The following is a 21690-nucleotide window of genomic DNA, read 5'->3' as shown; positions in this document are numbered from 1 at the left end:
GCACTGTGTTGCATACAGGGGGGGCACTGTGTAGCATACAGGGGGGCGCTGTGTTGCATACAGGGGGGGGGCACTGTGTAGCATACAGGGGGGCGCTGTGTAGCATACAGGGGGGGCACTGTGTTGCATACAGGGGGGGGCACTGTGTTGCATACAGGGGGGGCACTGTGTAGCATACAGAGGGGGACACTGTGCAGCATAGGGGGGGACACTGTGTAGCATACAGAGGGGGCGCTGTGTAGAATACGGGGGGCACTGTGTTGCATACAGGGGGGGCACTGTGTTGCATACAGGGGGGGGCACTGTGTAGCATACAGGGGGGGGCACTGTGTTGCATACAGGGGGGGCACTGTGTTGCATACAGGGGGGACACTGTGTAGCATACAGGGGGGCGCTGTGTTGCATACAGGGGGGGGGCACTGTGTAGCATACAGGGGGGCGCTGTGTAGCATACAGGGGGGGGCACTGTGTTGCATACAGGGGGGGCACTGTGTTGCATACAGGGGGGGCACTGTGTAGCATACAGGGGGGCGCTGTGTTGCATACAGAGGGGGGGCACTGTGTAGCATACAGGGGGGCGCTGTGTAGCATACAGGGGGGGGCACTGTGTTGCATACAGGGGGGGGCACTGTGTTGCATACAGGGGGGGGCACTGTGTAGCATACAGAGGGGGACACTGTGCAGCATAGGGGGGGACACTGTGTAGCATACAGAGGGGGCGCTGTGTAGAATACGGGGGGCACTGTGTTGCATACAGGGGGGACACTGTGTAGCATACAGGGGGGCACTGTGTTGCATACAGGGGGGGGCACTGTGTAGCATACAGGGGGGGGCACTGTGTTGCATACAGGGGGGGCACTGTGTTGCATACAGGGGGGACACTGTGTAGCATACAGGGGGGCGCTGTGTTGCATACAGGGGGGGGGCACTGTGTAGCATACAGGGGGGCGCTGTGTAGCATACAGGGGGGGGCACTGTGTTGCATACAGGGGGGGCACTGTGTAGCATACAGGGGGGCGCTGTGTTGCATACAGGGGGGGGGGCACTGTGTAGCATACAGGGGGGCGCTGTGTAGCATACAGGGGGGGGCACTGTGTTGCATACAGGGGGGGGCACTGTGTTGCATACAGGGGGGGGCACTGTGTAGCATACAGAGGGGGGGTACTGTGTAGCATACAGGGGGGCGCTGTGTAGCATACAGGGGGGGGCACTGTGTTGCATACAGGGGGGACTGTGAGGCACGGTAAGGGGCATAGTGGCTGCGGGGTGTCAATCTTATTAGAGGGGACCTCCACAAGCCTTAATTTGGCCCAGTCAGTGTCACCAGGGGGCGCTCTGATTATACCAGAGGAACAAATGCCTCTGCATGAAACTACATCTCCCAGAATCCCCCGGGCTGCGGCTCCCTCTGACGTCACTGGTGTGCGCGGCTGCTGGCAGTGCAGGAGTCAGGCATGGCTATGGCAAAGGAGAAGGCGAGCAAGCTGCTGTCACTGAGCGGTCTCTTCCCGGTGTACAAGCCCCGGGGACCGACCTCAGCCCAGCTCCTGAGCGGCCTGAAGCTGCGGCTGCTGGGAGGTGACTGTATATTATATCACTCATGTCATCATGTATTATTATCTTACTATTATATTATATCACTCATGTCATCATGTATTATTATCTTACTATTATATTATATCACTCATGTCATCATGTATTATTATCTTACTATTATATTATATCACTCATGTCATCATGTATTATTATCTTACTATTATATTATATCACTCATGTCATCATGTATTATTATCTTACTATTATATTATATCACTCATGTCATCATGTATTATTATCTTACTATTATATTATATCACTCATGTCATCATGTATTATTATCTTACTATTATATTATATCACTCATGTCATTATATATTATGTTACTATTATATTACATTACTCAGGTCATTATATATCCCTATATTACATTACTCAGGTCATTATATATCCTCATATTACATTACTCAGGTCATTATATATCCCTATATTACATTACTCAGGTCATTATATATCCTCATATTACATTACTCAGGTCATTATATATCCCTATATTACATTACTCAGGTCATTATATATCCCTATATTACATTACTCAGGTCATTATATATCCTCATATTACATTACTCAGGTCATTATATATCCCTATATTACATTACTCAGGTCATTATATATCCTCATATTACATTACTCAGGTCATTATATATCCCTATATTACATTACTCAGGTCATTATATATCCCTATATTACATTACTCAGGTCATTATATATCCCTATATTACATTACTCAGGTCATTATATATCCTCATATTACATTACTCAGGTTATTATATATCCTCATATTACATTACTCAGGTCATTATATATCCCTATATTACATTACTCAGGTCATTATATATCCTCATATTACATTACTCAGGTCATTATATATCCTCATATTACATTACTCAGGTTATTATATATCCCTATATTACATTACTCAGGTCATTATATATCCTCATATTACATTACTCAGGTCATTATATATCCCTATATTACATTACTCAGGTCATTATATATCCCTATATTACATTACTCAGGTCATTATATATCCTCATATTACATTACTCAGGTCATTATATATCCCTATATTACATTACTCAGGTCATTATATATCCTCATATTACATTACTCAGGTCATTATATATCCCTATATTACATTACTCAGGTCATTATATATCCCTATATTACATTACTCAGGTCATTATATATCCCTATATTACATTACTCAGGTCATTATATATCCTCATATTACATTACTCAGGTTATTATATATCCTCATATTACATTACTCAGGTCATTATATATCCCTATATTACATTACTCAGGTCATTATATATCCTCATATTACATTACTCAGGTCATTATATATCCTCATATTACATTACTCAGGTTATTATATATCCCTATATTACATTACTCAGGTCATTATATATCCTCATATTACATTACTCAGGTCATTATATATCCCTATATTACATTACTCAGGTCATTATATATCCTCATATTACATTACTCAGGTCATTATATATCCCTATATTACATTACTCAGGTCATTATATATCCCTATATTACATTACTCAGGTCATTATATATCCTCATATTACATTACTCGTGTCATTATATATCCCTATATTACATTACTCAGGTCATTATATATCCTCATATTACATTACTCAGGTTATTATATATCCTCATATTACATTACTCAGGTCATTATATATCCCTATATTACATTACTCAGGTCATTATATATCCTCATATTACATTACTCAGGTTATTATATATCCCTATATTACATTACTCAGGTCATTATATATCCTCATATTACATTACTCAGGTCATTATATATCCTCATATTACATTACTCAGGTTATTATATATCCCTATATTACATTACTCAGGTCATTATATATTCTCATATTACATTACTCAGGTTATTATATATCCCTATATTACATTACTCAGGTCATTATATATCCTCATATTACATTACTCAGGTCATTGTATATCCCTATATTACATTACTCAGGTTATTATATATCCCTATATTACATTACTCAGGTCATTATATATCCCTATATTACATTACTCAGGTCATTATATATCCCTATATTACATTACTCAGGTTATTATATATCCTCATATTACATTACTCAGGTCATTATATATCCTCATTACTCAGGTTATTATATATCCCTATATTACATTACTCAGGTTATTATATATCCCTATATTACATTACTCAGGTCATAATATATACTCATATTCCATTACTCAGGTCATTAAATATCCTTGTATTACATTACTCAGGTCATTAAATATCCTTATATTACATTACTCATGTCATTATATATCCTCATATTACATTACTCAGGTCATAATATATCCTCATATTACATTACTCAGGTCATTATATATCCCTATATTACATTACTCAGGTCATTATATATCCTCATATTACATTACTCAGGTTATTATATATCCCTATATTACATTACTCGTGTCATTATATATCCTCATATTCCATTACTCAGGTCATTAAATATCCTTATATTACATTACTCATGTCATTATATATCCTCATATTACATTACTCATGTCATTATATATCCTCATATTACATTACTCAGGTCATTATATATCCTCATATTACATTACTCAGGTCATTATATATCCCTATATTACATTACTCAGGTCATTATATATCCTCATATTACATTACTCAGGTCATTATAGATCCTCATATTACATTACTCATGTCATTATATATCCTCATATTACATTACTCAGGTCATAATATATACTCATATTATTCATATGTTTATATGGTTATAATATATACTTATATTATATCACTCCTATGTTCCTGCTAGGCAGTATAACTCTGGGGAGAGGGGGAAATAATATTTACTGTTATTATATTATATTACCCATTGACATGTCCCTGCCAGTCAGTACAGGTATATATGTATACAGTGCAGTGTGTTACCATGATGTATGAGCTTCCTCTGTGTGTTATATAGATATAATGTGCACAGCACTAGGGGAGTAGCAGCACTATGCAGAGTACTGTGCAGGTTACACCCATGTGTAGTCGCAGCTCTGTGTGATCTGTGTATTATATACATGTTCCTGTTGCCCCTATGTCTGCCCAGCAGAGAGCGCAGCCTGTAACACACAGCTCCCCGCACCCAGGAGACCAGGGAGATGGAGAGGAGGCTGCTACAGGAGCCCTGGGCAGCACATAGCACGTTCTCTCCCCTGAGGACTGGGTGGGGGCTATTATTGGGTATCCTCCCCCTGTCCCCTCCTGCATGTTCCCTGCAGCCATATTGTGTCTGCAGTCTTCGTTTATAGTTTGGGAATGAAAGCAGGTGGCTGATTGGATGGAGGCTCAGGACAAGGATTCATCAAAACTGTTCAATGGCGAAAAATAAAAAAACAGTAGCGATTGTATCAGGTGACCATACGGAAGCTACGGCGTAATATATCAGCTGGGTTACTGTATAGCGCTATGGTGGGGACAGTGTACAGCGCTATGGTGGGGACAGTGTACAGCGTCTATGGGTAATAGTCCCCTGTATATGGAGGGATTGTATCAGGTGACCATACGGAAGCTACGGAGTAATATATCAGCTGGGTGACTGTACAGCGCATGGTGGGCACAGTGTACAGCGTCTATGGGTAATAGTCTCCTATATATGGAGGGATTGTATCAGGCGACCATACGGAAGCTATGGCGTAATATATCAGCTGGGTTACTGTATAGCGCTATGGTGGGGACAGTGTACAGCGCTATGGTGGGGACAGTGTATAGCGCTATGGTGGGCACAGTGTACAGCGTCTATGGGTAATAGTCTCCTGTATATGGAGGGATTGTATCAGGTGACCATACCGAAGCTATGGAGTAATATATCAGCTGGGTGACTGTATAGCGCTATGGTGGGGACAGTGTACAGCGCTATGGTGGGGACAGTGTACAGCGTCTATGGGTAATAGTCTCCTGTATATGGAGGGATTGTATCAGGTGACCATACGGAAGCTATGGAGTAATATATCAGCTGGGTGACTGTACAGCGCTATGGTGGGGACAGTGTACAGCGTCTATGGGTCCCCTGTATATGGAGGGATTGTATCAGGTGACCAGACGGAAGCTACGGAGTAATATATCAGCTGGGTTACTGTATAGCGCTATGGTGGGGACAGTGTACAGCGCTATGGTGGGGACAGTGTACAGCGTCTATGGTGGGTAATAGTCCCCTGTATTTGGAGGGATTGTTTTATGGGTGTCTACTGTCCATTTTCTAGAAGCCGGCCTAAAAGAACAAACAAAGAAAAGGAAACAGACCCTGAAAATTGGGCACGGAGGGACCCTGGACTGCACCGCCTCCGGAGTGATGGGTAACTCATTATTCACAGAGTATATATAACTATACAGAAATATTGGGACATAGTGCTTTGCGTCAATTCAGGGTGAAGCGTAGACTATATTGTTCTTTATACAGCCCCAGCCTGTCACTATGAGTTACCCCAATCTCCCGCCCTGTGTGTATGTTACACTCCACCTTCCCTGACCATGCATCCTTGTGCTATTTATCTGCCAGCCGTAGAGGAGACACCTGGGAGGAGGGTGGCTGCTGGGAGGAGGGTGGCTGCTGGGAGGAGGGTGGCCGCTGGGGGGAGGAGGGTGGCCGCTGGGGGGAGGAGGGTGGCCGCTGGGGGGAGGAGGGGCTGCTGGGGGGAGGAGGGTGGCCGCTGGGGGGAGGAGGGTGGCCGCTGGGGGGAGGGTGGCTGCTGGGAGGAGGGGCCGCTGGGGGGAGGAGGGTGGCCGCTGGGGGGAGGAGGGTGGCCGCTGGGGGGAGGAGGGGCTGCTGGGAGGAGGGGTGCTGGGAGCAGAGGTTACATTTCACCTCCTGGATCACAAGATCTAACTTGTCTTGTTACCTTTCCAGTGATCGCAGATGGTTCATAATTATTTGGGTCTCAGGGACTGATCATTTAAAAGATGTTGGGTCTTACCTTACTTTCTCTGGGTAGCATCATAATTCACCTCTTCTTGTGCACCTTAGACCCCCACCAGTAATTACCCTGCCACCAGTAATTACCCTCTGCCACTCCTCTCTAGCTCAGATACCCAGAATGTGCCAGTAATGACCCTCTGCCTCTCCTCTCTAGCTCAGATACCCAGAATGTGCCAGTAATGACCCTCTGCCTCTCCTCTCTAGCTCAGATACCCAGAATGTGCCAGTAATGACCCTCTGCCTCTCCTCTCTAGCTCAGATACCCAGAATGTGCCAGTAATGACCCTCTGCCTCTCCTCTCTAGCTCAGATACCCAGAATGTGCCAGTAATGACCCTCTGCCTCTCCTCTCTAGCTCAGATACCCAGAATGTGCCAGTAATGACCCTCTGCCTCTCCTCTCTAGCTCAGATACCCAGAATGTGCCAGTAATGACCCTCTGCCTCTCCTCTCTAGCTCAGATACCCAGAATGTGCCAGTAATGACCCTCTGCCTCTCCTCTCTAGCTCAGATACCCAGAATGTGCCAGTAAAGACCCTCTGCCTCTCCTCTCTAGCTCAGATACCCAGAATGTGCCAATAATGACCCTCTGCCTCTTCTCTCTAGCTCAGATACCCAGAATGTGCCAGTAATGACCCTCTGCCTCTCCTCTCTAGCTCAGATACCCAGAATGTGCCAGTAATGACCCGCTGCCTCTTCTCTCTAGCTCAGATACCCAGAATGTGCCAGTAATGACCCGCTGCCTCTCCTCTCTAGCTCAGATACCCTGAATGTGCCAGTAATGACCCTCTGCCTCTTCTCTCTAGCTCAGATACCCAGAATGTGCCAGTAATGACCCTCTGCCTCTCCTCTCTAGCTCAGATACCCAGAATGTGCCAGTAATGACCCTCTGCCTCTCCTCTCTAGCTCAGATACCCAGAATGTGCCAGTAATGACCCTCTGCCTCTTCTCTCTAGCTCAGATACCCAGAATGTGCCAGTAATGACCCTCTGCCTCTTCTCTCTAGCTCAGATACCCAGAATGTGCCAGTAATGACCCTCTGCCTCTCCTCTCTAGCTCAGATACCCAGAATGTGCCAGTAATGACCCTCTGCCTCTTCTCTCTAGCTCAGATACCCAGAATGTGCCAGTAATGACCCTCTGCCTCTCCTCTCTAGCTCAGATACCCAGAATGTGCCAGTAATGACCCTCTGCCTCTCCTCTCTAGCTCAGATACCCAGAATGTGCCAGTAATGACCCTCTGCCTCTCCTCTCTAGCTCAGATACCCAGAATGTGCCAGTAATGACCCTCTGCCTCTCCTCTCTAGCTCAGATACCCAGAATGTGCCAGTAAAGACCCTCTGCCTCTCCTCTCTAGCTCAGATACCCAGAATGTGCCAATAATGACCCTCTGCCTCTTCTCTCTAGCTCAGATACCCAGAATGTGCCAGTAATGACCCTCTGCCTCTTCTCTCTAGCTCAGATACCCAGAATGTGCCAGTAATGACCCTCTGCCTCTCCTCTCTAGCTCAGATACCCAGAATGTGCCAGTAATGACCCGCTGCCTCTTCTCTCTAGCTCAGATACCCAGAATGTGCCAGTAATGACCCGCTGCCTCTCCTCTCTAGCTCAGATACCCTGAATGTGCCAGTAATGACCCTCTGCCTCTCCTCTCTAGCTCAGATACCCAGAATGTGCCAGTAATGACCCGCTGCCTCTCCTCTCTAGCTCAGATACCCAGAATGTGCCAGTAATGACCCTCTGCCTCTTCTCTCTAGCTCAGATACCCAGAATGTGCCAGTAATGACCCTCTGCCTCTTCTCTCTAGCTCAGATACCCAGAATGTGCCAGTAATGACCCTCTGCCTCTCCTCTCTAGCTCAGATACCCAGAATGTGCCAGTAATGACCCTCTGCCTCTCCTCTCTAGCTCAGATACCCAGAATGTGCCAGTAATGACCCTCTGCCTCTCCTCTCTAGCTCAGATACCCAGAATGTGCCAGTAATGACACTCTGCCTCTCCTCTCTAGCTCAGATACCCAGAATGTGCCAGTAATGACCCTCTGCCTCTCCTCTCTAGCTCAGATACCCAGAATGTGCCAGTAATGACCCTCTGCCTCTCCTCTCTAGCACAGATACCCAGAATGTGCCAGTAATGACCCTCTGCCTCTCCTCTCTAGCTCAGATACCCAGAATGTGCCAGTAATGACCCTCTGCCTCTCCTCTCTAGCTCAGATACCCAGAATGTGCCAATAATGACCCTCTGTCTGTTCTCTCTAGCTCAGATACCCAGAATGTGCCAGTAATGACCCTCTGCCTCTCCTCTCTAGCTCAGATACCCAGAATGTGCCAGTAATGACCCTCTGCCTCTCCTCTCTAGCTCAGATACCCAGAATGTGCCAGTAATGACCCTCTGCCTCTTCTCTCTAGCTCAGATACCCAGAATGTGCCAGTAATGACCCTCTGCCTCTTCTCTCTAGCTCAGATACCCAGAATGTGCCAGTAATGACCCTCTGCCTCTTCTCTCTAGCTCAGATACCCAGAATGTGCCAGTAATGACCCTCTGCCTCTCCTCTCTAGCTCAGATACCCAGAATGTGCCAGTAATGACCCTCTGCCTCTTCTCTCTAGCTCAGATACCCAGAATGTGCCAGTAATGACCCTCTGCCTCTTCTCTCTAGCCCAGATACCCAGAATGTGCCAGTAATGACCCTCTGCCTCTCCTCTCTAGCTCAGATACCCAGAATGTGCCAGTAATGACCCTCTGCCTCTCCTCTCTAGCTCAGATACCCAGAATGTGCCAGTAATGACCCTCTGCCTCTCCTCTCTAGCACAGATACCCAGAATGTGCCAGTAATGACCCTCTGCCTCTCCTCTCTAGCTCAGATACCCAGAATGTGCCAGTAATGACCCTCTGCCTCTCCTCTCTAGCTCAGATACCCAGAATGTGCCAGTAATGACCCTCTGCCTCTTCTCTCTAGCTCAGATACCCAGAATGTGCCAGTAATGACCCTCTGCCTCTTCTCTCTAGCTCAGATACCCAGAATGTGCCAGTAATGACCCTCTGCCTCTTCTCTCTAGCCCAGATACCCAGAATGTGCCAGTAATGACCCTCTGCCTCTCCTCTCTAGCTCAGATACCCAGAATGTGCCAGTAATGATCCTCTGCCTCTCCTCTCTAGCTCAGATACCCAGAAGGTGCCAGTAAATGTGATCGCTGCCCTTACCCTCGCGTTCTTTATTATGTGCTGTGTATAAGGGCCTTACCACTATGTATATGGAGCGATGTCTGTCCTCTCTCCCCTATACCCGTCACATGGACATAGGTGGGAGAGGGTTGGCCATCTCTGCTCTGCCTTTTCGGTCACCATAGAAATGAAAGGCGGCGGTGCTCCCTCCAGGACCTTGGATGCGGCAAGGAGATGGGGTTAGAGGGGGATTATTACTGTGCAGCATGGTTGGGGCTGAGCTGCTCTCCTCCTTCTGTTGGATCATTTATGGTGCAGCTTGTGGGCTCCCTGCTATTGTGGCCTGAGCAGCCTCAGGCTACCTAAACCTGACTGACCGAAGTCACCATACTAAGAGACTTTACTAATGGGTTGGCTACGGGATGCCGGCGACACGGTTAGGATACCGACATCTGTTGGTCAGTATCCTAACCCATCTTCCTCTTTCCCTAACCCTCCCCCTTCCCTAGTGCCTAACCCTAACCCTCCCCCTAATGCCTTATCCTAACCCTCCCCATAACTCCAGTACTTCCTGTCGGGATACCGGTGTCGGGTTTATAACGACATCCCGGTACTAATACATGTCTCACTGATGTCCTCCATTGTGTGTCATCTTCTCTAAGCCTCCCCTAATCTCTCCTTTAGTGGTTGGCATCGGGGATGGTACAAAGCTGCTGAGTGTAATGCTCTCCGGGACCAAGGTAAGGATATAGCAACACGTTTCTCATCTGTCCATCAATTCCGCACACAGAGGGCCGCATTTGTAAGGTTACTATGTCAGGGGGTAGCGGGGGCCATCTGCAGGGGGCTGTGGGGGAAGGGCACTCTGTTAGGTTGTGGCGGAGCCATGTTTCGCTGAGCTATGCGTAGTCTGTTGGTGTTGGGGAAGGGCACTCTGTGAGGTTGTGGCGGAGCCATGTTTCGGCGAGCTATGCGTAGTCTGTCAGGATGTGGTGGGGGGGCACTCTGAGGTTGTGGCGGAGCCATGTTTCGGCGAGCTCTGTGTAGTCTCAGGGTGTGGTGGGGGAGGGGCACTCTGTGAGGTTGTGGCGGAGCCATGTTTCGGCGAGCTCTGTGTAGTCTCAGGATGTGGTGGGGGAGGGGCACTCTGTGAGGTTGTGTTGGAGCCATGTTTCGGCGAGCTATGCGTAGTCTGTCAGGATGTGGAGGGGGGGCACTCTGAGGTTGTGGCGGAGCCATGTTTCGGCGAGCTCTGTGTAGTCTCAGGGTGTGGTGGGGGAGGGGCACTCTGTGAGGTTGTGGCGGAGCCATGTTTCGGCGAGCTCTGTGTAGTCTCAGGATGTGGTGGGGGAGGGGCACTCTGTGAGGTTGTGTTGGAGCAATGTTTCGGTGAGCTCTGTGTAGTCTGTAAGGGTGTGGTGGGGGAGGGGCACTCTGTGAGGTTGTGTTGGAGCCATGTTTCGGTGAGATCCATGTAGTCTGTAAGGGTGTGGTGGGGAGGGGCACTCTGTGAGGTTGTGGCGGAGCCATGTTTCGGCGAGCTATGCGCAGTCTGTCAGTATGTGGTGTGGGAGGTGCACTCTGTGAGATTGTGTTGGAGCCATGTTTCGATGAGCTATGCGCAGTCTGTCAGGGTGTGGGGGAGGGGCACTCTGTGAGGTTGTGGCGGAGCCATGTTTCGGTGAGATCTGTGTAGTCTGTCAGAGTGTGGTGGGGAAGGGGCAGTTTGTTAGAGAGAGCCCCAATCTAGATCTCAAGAATATTATTGTGCAGAAAATGGCACAAATCATCTCTTGTTTCTTAATTTCTATGCAAATATCATTGTTATTAAACCAAGACAAAGTAACCGTACCATCATGGTCGCATCAGTGCTAAAGGAAGGTACTGTTTTGACAGAGGTGGGACTTTGTTTCATGTGTTACCTGTGAGACTCCATGATTTCACACTCAGGCCACTTACACTAACTTCAGATGGTATGACCTGACTCTCAGGCCACTTACACTAACTTCAGATGGTATGACCTGACTCTCAGGCCACTTACACTAACTTCAGATGGTATGACCTGACTCTCAGGCCACTTACACTAACTTCAGATGGTATGACCTGACTCTCAGACCACTTACACTAACTTCAGATGGTATGACCTGACTCTCAGACCACTTACACTAACTTCAGATGGTATGACCTGACTCTCAGACCACTTACACTAACTTCAGATGGTATGACCTGACTCTCAGACCACTTACACTAACTTCAGATGGTATGACCTGACTCTCAGACCACTTACACTAACTTCAGATGGTATGACCTGACTCTCAGACCACTTACACTAACTTCAGATGGTATGACCTGACTCTCAGACCACTTACACTAACTTCAGATGGTATGACCTGACTCTCAGACCACTTACACTAACTTCAGATGGTATGACCTGACTCTCAGACCACTTACACTAACTTCAGATGGTATGACCTGACTCTCAGGCCACTTACACTAACTTCAGATGGTATGACCTGACTCTCAGGCCACTTACACTAACTTTGGATCGTATGACCTGACTCTCGGACCACTTACACTAACTTCAGATGGTATGACCTGACCCTCAGACCACTTACACTAACTTTGGATCATATGACCTGACTCTCAGACCACTTACACTAACTTCAGATGGTATGACCTGACTCTCAGACCACTTACACTAACTTCAGATGGTATGACCTGACCCTCAGACCACTTACACTAACTTCAGATGGTATGACCTGACCCTCAGACCACTTACACTAACTTCAGATGGTATGACCTGACTCTCAGGCCACTTACACTAACTTCAGATGGTATGACCTGACTCTCAGGCCACTTACACTAACTTCAGATGGTATGACCTGACTCTCAGGCCACTTACACTAACTTCAGATGGTATGACCTGACCCTCAGACCACTTACACTAACTTTGGATCATATGACCTGACTCTCAGACTACTTACACTAACTTCGGATCATATGACCTGACTCTCAGACCACTTACACTAACTTCAGATGGTATGACCTGACTCTCAGGCCACTTACACTAACTTCAGATGGTATGACCTGACTCTCAGACCACTTACACTAACTCTGGATCATATGACCTGACTCTCGGACCACTTACACTAACTTCAGATGGTATGACCTGACTCTCGGACCACTTACACTAACTTCAGATGGTATGACCTGACTCTCGGACCACTTACACTGACTTTGGATCATATGACCTGACCCTCAGACCACTTACACTGACTTTGGATCATATGACCTGACCCTCAGACCACTTACACTGACTTTGGATCATATGACCTGACCCTCAGGCCACTTACACTGACTTTGGATCATATGACCTGACCTTTCTGGGGAAATGTTCATTGTGCAGAGGAGACAAATATCTATATCATTCAGCAATTGTTATCATGGTTTATTCTCATTGTAATTGCACATGTATGTAGACAAGCTGTACATTATGCAGTATCTCAGATTATCAGCATACACGCGTGTGGACATACACACATACGTGTCTCTCTCTCTCTACAGAAATACACAGCTGTTGGTGAGCTGGGGAAAGCCACGGATACGCTGGACGCCTCTGGGGCTGTAACAGAAGAGAAGCCTTACGGTACATACTGCTATTTCTCTTTCCTGGTTCTGTGGCCAGAATGGGGAGTCAGGGACTAGCCACAAGGACCAGCGTAGCTTGTAGAAGTTAACCATATGGAGAGGGAAGGGATCTATAGGTGTAATGTAACATTTCCTGTACAGTATAGTACTGCAGCCCATTATTATTAGTGTAAAGGACATATAGGCCTAATACTTGTGTTTATATATTACTCCTCCTCGGTGTCTCCTGTGTTTCCATCGCTTGTAGTGCCGGCCGCCTGCTGGGCCAGGATTTCTCCCCATTCACAGTTACTGGTAATAACTTCCCATCGTCCCATTGTCAGTACATAGAGGCCATTCATAATAATCAGCTGTCGGCTTCCTGCAGTAAAATATATTGAATATTCCAATTCATAGACATAATCTGTAGCCGTATATATTTCAACATGATTCTACCCCATTATCTCACTGTACCACGTGCGATTATCACCCGCCGCGGCAGACTGGATTAGGGACTTGTAGCTGCTGGAGGTTTGCACATATGGTAGAAGGATTCTGATTGGATCGCTTTACCATGCGTGATTTCCACAACTATTTTACAGGAATGGGTGCGGTATCCCGGCGGTCAAAATCCCAGCGTCGGCATGCCGACAGAGTTAGGATGCAGATACTTCTCGGTAGGTATCCTAACCCTTTCCCTACCCTAACCCTCCCCCCTAGTGCCTAAATCTAACCTCCCCCTCCCCACACCCTAATCCTAACCATAGTGCCTAACCCTAACCCTCCCCTACTGCCTAATCCCTAACCCGCCCCCCAACCCCGCTACTTACCTTAGGGATGCCAGGGCCGAGATTCTAAGCGCAGCCATCCCCCGTGTTAGGATTTTATATGTGGACCGAATCAGCGAGAGCGGAGGGAGAAGCCGCTCTGTGGCGCTACTTTAGGGAGCAGGCAGCACTGGGCATGTAGGGATTCTGGCTGCCTCTAATCTGGCAGCAGCCGACCTGTGTTCTCCTATACTGGCTGACTGTTGGCGATGACTGGTGGCAGCGTTACCGCCAGTCCCAGTGTTGGTTGTTGAGGACGGTCAGCAGTGGATGACGGTGGTGCGGATAGGTAAGTAGTAGTAATCCACATTACTAGTCTGACCGGTGCTGATGACTTGAAGGGCACCTTGTCTCATAGTGTATGTTAGTATGGTAGACCTGGGGAAAAGAACGCGGCTCCGTTATCCCCATAGTGTGCACTGTGGGTTTCATGTGTTTCCCTGGCCGGTACCGTTTAATCAGTGTCTGTATATCTGTCCTGTCTGATCTCCTGCACAGATCACATCACTAGAGAGGACCTGGAGAACGTGCTGAAAACATTCACGGGGGATATCATGCAGGTTCCCCCACTGTAAGTGGGATTTACATTATAGTCTTTTCATAGTTACAGACTGTGTGTGCCGCGGGGGGCCGGCTGCTCCTGCCGTGTGTGTGCCGCGGGGGGCCGGCTGCTCCTGCCGTGTGTGTGCCGCGAGGGGCCGGCTGCTCCTGCCGTGTGTGTGCCGCGGGGGGCCGGCTGCTCCAGCCGTGTATGTGCCGCGGAGAGCCGGCTGCTCCTGCCGTGAAAATCCATTTAATAAATGTCCTGATTTGTGGGGAGTATTATTACACACACAGGACCTCATTCAGAGTCGGTCGTTGCGGCCGCACGGTCATAGGGGAAAGGGGCCGGATATGCAAACTAAGCGATCACAAGTTGCGGTCCTAAGATGAGATCGTTAGCTGAACGACTGAGGGTAGGAAGCGGCCGTAAGACTAAATCACGCCCCCTTCTCAATCACAACACACGTCATCTCCTGGGATATAAGGATTAATCGCGAGCATCGGGAACCATCGGAGCTGGTCGCAGAGCTTAAGGCTGACCATACTCTCTCTTAAGCACTACGATCTAGTCAGTGTGAAAACCTCCCATGTCACGTGTGCCATGACACTACTTTGTTAATTATGCACTCCCATAAAACGCCGTTCACATAATTAGGCACGCCTGCGTTCGGATCTCCATTCCCCGTTTTCAAGCACCTTCCCCTGTTACCACCCACAAACGCCTCATCCTGTCACTCAAACTATCGACCTGGCTGTGTTCAAGGAGAGAGAAATTTCTGATCGTAGCAGCTACTTTGCGCACGCGCACTGCGAACTTTACGCATGCGCAGTTTAGCGAACATCGGTGGCGTACGACTGTGCGGCCGCAGCGACCGACTCTGAATGAGGTCCACACTCTCTGAGGGGGTATATTTACTAAAGGTTGATTTTAATCGATTTAAAATCGATCATCATCGATGTTTTGTTTCTGGGACTAAATCACACATTTACAAACACTTAAAAAACATTGTCTGTTAGTAAATGTATGATTTAGTCCCAGAAACAAAACATTCATGATCTATTTTGATCGATTTTAAATCCAGGGGCCAGTGTGGGCAGTAAGGGGCACATCGTCTGATCAGGGTTCCCCCTGGGGCAGTGTGGGCAGTAAGGGGCACATCGTCTGATCAGGGTTCCCCCAGGGCCAGTGTGGGTGATAAGCGGCACATGGTCTGGTCAGGGTTCCCCCAGGGCCAGTGTGGGTGATAAGCGGCACATGGTCTGGTCAGGGTTCCCCCAGGGCCAGTGTGGGTGATAAGCGGCACATGGTCTGGTCAGGGTTCCCCCAGGGCCAGTGTGAGTGATAAGCGGCACATCGTCTGGTCAGGGTTCCCCCAGGGCCAGTGTGGGTGATAAGCGGCACATGGTCTGGTCAGGGTTCCCCCAGGGCCAGTGTGGGTGATAAGCGGCACATGGTCTGGTCAGGGTTCCCCCAGGGCCAGTGTGGGTTATAAGCGGCACATCGTCTGATCAGGGTTCCCCCAGGGCCAGTGTGGGTGATAAGCGGCACATCGTCTGATCAGGGTTCCCCCAGGGCCAGTGTGGGCGATAAGGGGCACATGGTCTGATCAGGGTTCCCCCAGGGCCAGTGTGGGTGATAAGCGGCACATTGTCTGGTCAGGGTTCCCCCAGGGCCAGTGTGGGTGATAAGGGCAACATCGTCTGGTCAGGGTTCTTCCCCGGGGCCAGTGTGGGCAGGGCCATCTCTTCCATTGGGCTTGTTGGGCAGTTGCCCAAGGGCCCGAAGCTTGTAGGGGCCCACCAACCAATCCCCCTACAGCCGCGAGTACTCACCTCAGTCCCAGTTTCACTTCATCCGCCGGCTTCAGACCAGTCTCTGCATGTGTGGGAGGTCTGATGGGCATGCAGGGGGGTTTAATTTTATTGACCTTTTAAAAAATTTTTCCCATGAATGGGTGGGTAGGGGCCCCAGTGTATTTCTTTGCCCATTGCCCACACTGCTGTTAAGACAACCCTGAGTGTGGGTGATAAGCGGCACATCGTCTGGTCAGGGTTCTTCCCCCTGGGCCAGTGTGGGTGATATAGGATACAATATTCCCTCCCACCATCTATGGAGAACAACATTTTATGCAGTTGTGGGTGATACCGCCTTTGGCGTACAACTAGTGCACTACATGTTAGCGATGCCTTGTACATCGTATAAATCAGCGCAGTAACTTATTGGGGATAATCTCTGGTTTGTGACGAGTAGGGCGTCAGCGGTGGTGGCTGAAGTAAGTGACAAAACCTTAAGACATTCTAATTTATTTTTCAGCTTTTCTGCCCTAAAGCAGGATGGGAAGAGACTGTCCTGCCTCCTAAGGGAAGGGGCAGAGGTGGCACCAAAGCCGGCCAGGCCAGTGGTAGTCTACCAGCTGACTGTGACTGATTTTCGGCCCCCCCTGTTTACTCTGGGTAAGAAAGGTCTCGCATAGATCTCTGATAAATGGTAAATTCTATGACTGTCGGTGTGGGGATGTGGCTGTTTATAACATACTAGCTGGGATATCCGGCGTTGCCCGGGTTAAAGTCTGGAGCCTGAAGTAAACCTGCAGCCTTTATTTACATTGTCCTCACCTATAACCCCATTCCATTCATCCTGAAAAGCACCTCACTGTATGATAACGTGCACCGTGTGTGCCAGGAGTGCGGCTGTTATGGTGCTCGCGCTGCCTCTGTGGCCCGCCACTCCCCCTGCACCCAGTCACGCACACAAGGTGGGCCGGTCTAGTCAGGGCCGCCGAGGGGGGCCCGGGTGTCAGTGGTGGTGTTTTGGTGCCGTCCCGCCAGCTGATTACAGCTGGTGCATTGGTAGACAGACCGAGAGACAGCACTGCCGGTGGCGAGGCAATCAGAGCTCACAGACCGCCAGCCATTCAGCAGTGGCGGCTCCTGTTTGGTTGCTGGTCTGCAAGCTCTGATTGGCTCGCGACCGGTCAGTTTCAAATTGCATCGGCATTGTCTGTCCATGTCTGCCACTGCCTGTGTGTTAGCTGTATTTAGCTGGCGGGCCCGCACCAAAACCACACCTGCTCGCTGCTGATGGCACAAGGGTAGGAGAGTGTATGGAGAGCACACAGGTATACAGGTGATGGATGTAGTGGGGTTGGGGTTAGTGGTTCTGGCTGTATGGAGCGCACATAGGGATACAGGTGATGGGTGTAGTGGGGTTAGGGTTAGTTGTTCTGGCTGTATAGAGAGCACATAGGGATACAGGTGATGGGTGTATTGGGGTTGGGGTTAGTGGTTCTGGCTGTATGGAGAGCACATAGGGATACAGGTGATGGGTGTAGTGGGGTTGGGGTTAGTGGTTCTGGCTGTATAGAGAGCACATAGGGATACAGGTGATGGGTGTAGTGGGGTTAGGGTTAGTGGTTCTGGCTGTATGGAGAGCACATAGGGATACAGGTGATGGGTGTAGTGGGGTTGGGGTTAGTAGCTCTGGCTGTATGGAGAGCACATAGGGATACAGGTGATGGGTGTAGTGGGGTAAGTGGTTCTGGCTGTATGGAGAGCACATAGGGATACAGGTGATGGGTGTAGTGGGGTTGGGGTTAGTGGTTCTGGCTGTATGGAGAGCACATAGGGATACAGGTGATGGGTGTAGTGGGGTTAGTGGTTCTGGCTGTATGGAGAGCACATAGGGATACAGGTGATGGGTGTAGTGGGGTTGGGGTTAGTGGTTCTGGCTGTATGGAGAGCACATAGGGATACAGGTGATGGGTGTAGTGGGGTTAGTGGTTCTGGCTGTATGGAGAGCACATAGGGATACAGGTGATGGGTGTGGTGCGGTTGGGGTTAGTGGCTCTGGCTGTATGGAGAGCACATAGGGATACAGGTGATGGGTGTAGTGGGGTTGAGGTTAGTGGTTATGGCTCTATGGAGAGCACATAGGGATACAGGTGATGGATGTAGTGGGGTTAGGGTTAGTTGTTCTGGCTGTATGGAGAGCACATAGGGATACAGATGATGGGTGTGGTGGGGTTGGGGTTAGTTGTTCTGGCTGTATGGAGAGCACATAGGGATACAGATGATGGGTGTGGTGGGGTTGGGGTTAGTTGTTCTGGCTGTCTGGAGAGCACATAGGGATACAGGTGATGGGTGTAGTGGGGTTGGGGTTAGTGGTTCTGGCTGTATGGAGAGCACATAGGGATACAGGTGATGGGTGTAGTGGGGTTGGGGTTAGTAGCTCTGGCTGTATGGAGAGCACATAGAGATACAGGTGATGGGTGTAGTGGGGTAAGTGGTTCTGGCTGCATGGAGAGCACATAGGGATACAGGTGATGGGTGTAGTGGGGTTGGGGTTAGTGGTTCTGGCTGTATGGAGAGCACATAGGGATACAGGTGATGGGTGTAGTGGGGTTAGTGGTTCTGGCTGTATGGAGAGCACATAGGGTTACAGGTGATGGGTGTAGTGGGGTTGGGGTTAGTGGTTCTGGCTGTATGGAGAGCACATAGGGATACAGGTGATGGGTGTAGTGGGGTTAGTGGTTTTGGCTGTATGGAGAGCACATAGGGATTCAGGTGATGGGTGTAGTAGGGTTGGGGTTAGTGGTTCTGGCTGTATGGAGCGCACATAGGGATACAGGTGATGGGTGTAGTGGGGTTTGGGGTTAGTGGTTCTGGCTGTATGGAGAGCACATAGGGATACAGGTGATGGGTGTAGTGGGGTTGGGTTTAGTGGTTCTGGCTGTATGGAGAGCACATAGGGATACAGGTGATGGGTGTAGTGGTGTTGGGGTTTGTGGCTCTGGCTGTATGGAGAGCACATAGGGATAAAGGTGATGGGTGTAGTGGGGTTGAGGTTAGTGGTTCTGGCTGTATGGAGAGCACATAGGGATACAAGTGATGGGTATAGTGGAGTTGAGGTTAGTGGCTCTAGCTGTATGGAGAGCACATAGGGATACAGGTGATGGGTGTAGTGGGGTTGGGGTTAGTGGTTCTGGCTGTATGGAGAGCACATAGGGATACAGGTGATGGGTGTGTTGGGGTTAGTGGTTCTGGCTGTATGGAGAGCACATAGGGATACAGGTGATGGTTGTAGTGGGGTTGGGGTTAGTGGTTCTGGCTGTATGGAGAACACATAGGGATGCAGGTGATGGGTGTAGTGGGGTTAGTGGTTCTGGCTGTATGGAGAGCACATAGGGATACAGGTGATGGGTGTAGTGGGGTTGGGGTTAGTGGCTCTGGTTTTATGGAGAGCACATAGCGGTACAGGTGATGGGTGTAGTGGGGGTTGGGGTTAATGGTTCTGGCTGTATGGAGAGCACATATAGATACAGGTGATGGGTGTAGTGGGGTTGGGGTTAGTGGTTCTGGCTGTATGGAGAGCACATAGGGATACAGGTGATGGGTGTAGTGGGGTTAGTGGTTTTGGCTGTATGGAGAGCACATAGGGATACAGGTGATGGGTGTAGTGGGGTTGAGGATAGTGGTTCTGGCTGTATGCAGCGCACATAGGGAAACAGGTGATGGGTGTAGTGGGGTTGGGGTAAGTGGTTCTGGCTGTATGGAGAGCACATAGGGATGCAGGATATGGATGTAGTGGGGTTAGTGGTTCTGGCTGTATGGAGAGCACATAGGGATACAGGTGATGGGTGTAGTGGGGTTGGGGTTAGTGGCTCTGGCTGTATGGAGAGCACATAGGGGTACAGGTGATGGGTGTAGTGGGGGTTGGGGTTAATGGTTCTGGCTGTATGGAGAGCACATATAGATACAGTTGATGGGTGTAGTGGGGTTGGGGTTAGTGGTTCTGGCTGTATGGAGAGCACATAGGGATACAGGTGATGGGTGTAGTGGGGTTGGGGTTATTGGTTCCGGCTGTATGGAGAGCTCATAGGGATACAGGTGATGGGTGTAGTGGGGTTAGTGGTTTTGGCTGCATGGAGAGCATATAGGGATACAGGTGATGGGTGTAGTGGGGTTGGGGTTAGTGGTTCTGGCTGTATGGAGCGCACATAGGGATACAGGTGATGGGTGTAGTGGGGTTGGGGTAAGTGGTTAAGGCTGCATGGAGAGCACATAGGGATACAGGTGATGGATGTAGTGGGGTTGGGGTTAGTGGTTCTGGCTGTATGGAGAGCACATAGGGATACAGGTGATGGGTGTAGTGGGGTTGGGGTTAGTGGTTTTGCCTGTATGGAGAGCACATAGGGATACAGGTGATGGGTGTAGTGGGGTTGGGGTAAGTGGTTAAGGCTGTATGGAGAGCACATAGGGATACAGGTGATGGGTGTAGTGGGGTTGGGTTTAGTGATTCTGGCTGTATGGAGAGCACACTGGTATACAGGTGCTGGATGTAGTGGGGTTGGGGTTAGTGGTTCTGGCTGTATGGAGAGCACATAGGGATATAAGTGATTGGTGTAGTGGGGTTGGGGTTAGTGGTTCTGGCTGTATGGAGAGCACATAGGGATACAGGTGATGGGTGTAGTGGGGTTGGGGTTAGTTGTTCTGGCTGTATGGAGAGCACACAGGGATACAGGTGATGGGTGTAGTGGGGTTAGTGGTTCTGGCTGTATGGAGAGCACATAGGGATACAGGTGATGGGTGTAGTGGGGTTGGGGTTAGTTGTTCTGGCTGTATGGAGAGCACACAGGGATACAGGTGATGGGTGTAGTGGGGGTTGGGGTTAGTTGTTCTGGCTGTATGGAGAGCACATAGGGATACAGGTGATGGGTGTAGTGGGGTTGGGGTTAGTTGTTCTGGCTGTATGGAGAGCACATAGGGATACAGGTGATGGGTGTAGTGGGGTTGGGGTTAGTTGTTCTGGCTGTATGGAGAGCACATAGGGATACAGGTGATGGGTGTAGTGGGGTTGGGGTTAGTGGTTCTGGCTGTATGGAGAGCACATAGGGATACAGGTGATGGGTGTAGTGTGGTTGGGGTTAGTGGTTCT

The 21690-nt window shown here is 48.9% G+C and overlaps 1 protein-coding gene across 3 annotated transcripts in view; it reads left to right on the top strand.

Annotated features, from left to right (window-relative positions):
• Positions 1–1386: 1386 nt before the first annotated feature.
• TRUB1 (TruB pseudouridine synthase family member 1) overlaps positions 1387–21690 on the top strand; it is a 51665-nt gene continuing 31361 nt past the window's right edge. The window contains exons 1-6 of one of the 3 annotated variants that reach the window (XM_088479400.1): positions 1387–1578; positions 5887–5979; positions 10444–10499; positions 13324–13405; positions 14712–14784; positions 17071–17210. In XM_088479400.1, coding sequence (XP_088335526.1) covers positions 1455–1578; positions 5887–5979; positions 10444–10499; positions 13324–13405; positions 14712–14784; positions 17071–17210 — 568 coding nt within the window. In that variant the 5' untranslated portion in view covers positions 1387–1454. The remainder of the gene's footprint in view (positions 1579–5886; positions 5980–10443; positions 10500–13323; positions 13406–14711; positions 14785–17070; positions 17211–21690) is intronic. The other 2 variants (XM_088479399.1, XM_088479398.1) reach the window with 2 other exon arrangements.

This window comes from Taudactylus pleione, unplaced genomic scaffold, assembly GCF_031769625.1.
Source record: "Taudactylus pleione unplaced genomic scaffold, aTauple2 ptg000231l, whole genome shotgun sequence".
NCBI classification, from domain to species: domain Eukaryota; kingdom Metazoa; phylum Chordata; class Amphibia; order Anura; family Myobatrachidae; genus Taudactylus; species Taudactylus pleione.
The sequence above is the reverse complement of the archived record's forward strand: the minus strand, read 5'-3'. Positions and strand labels throughout refer to the sequence as shown.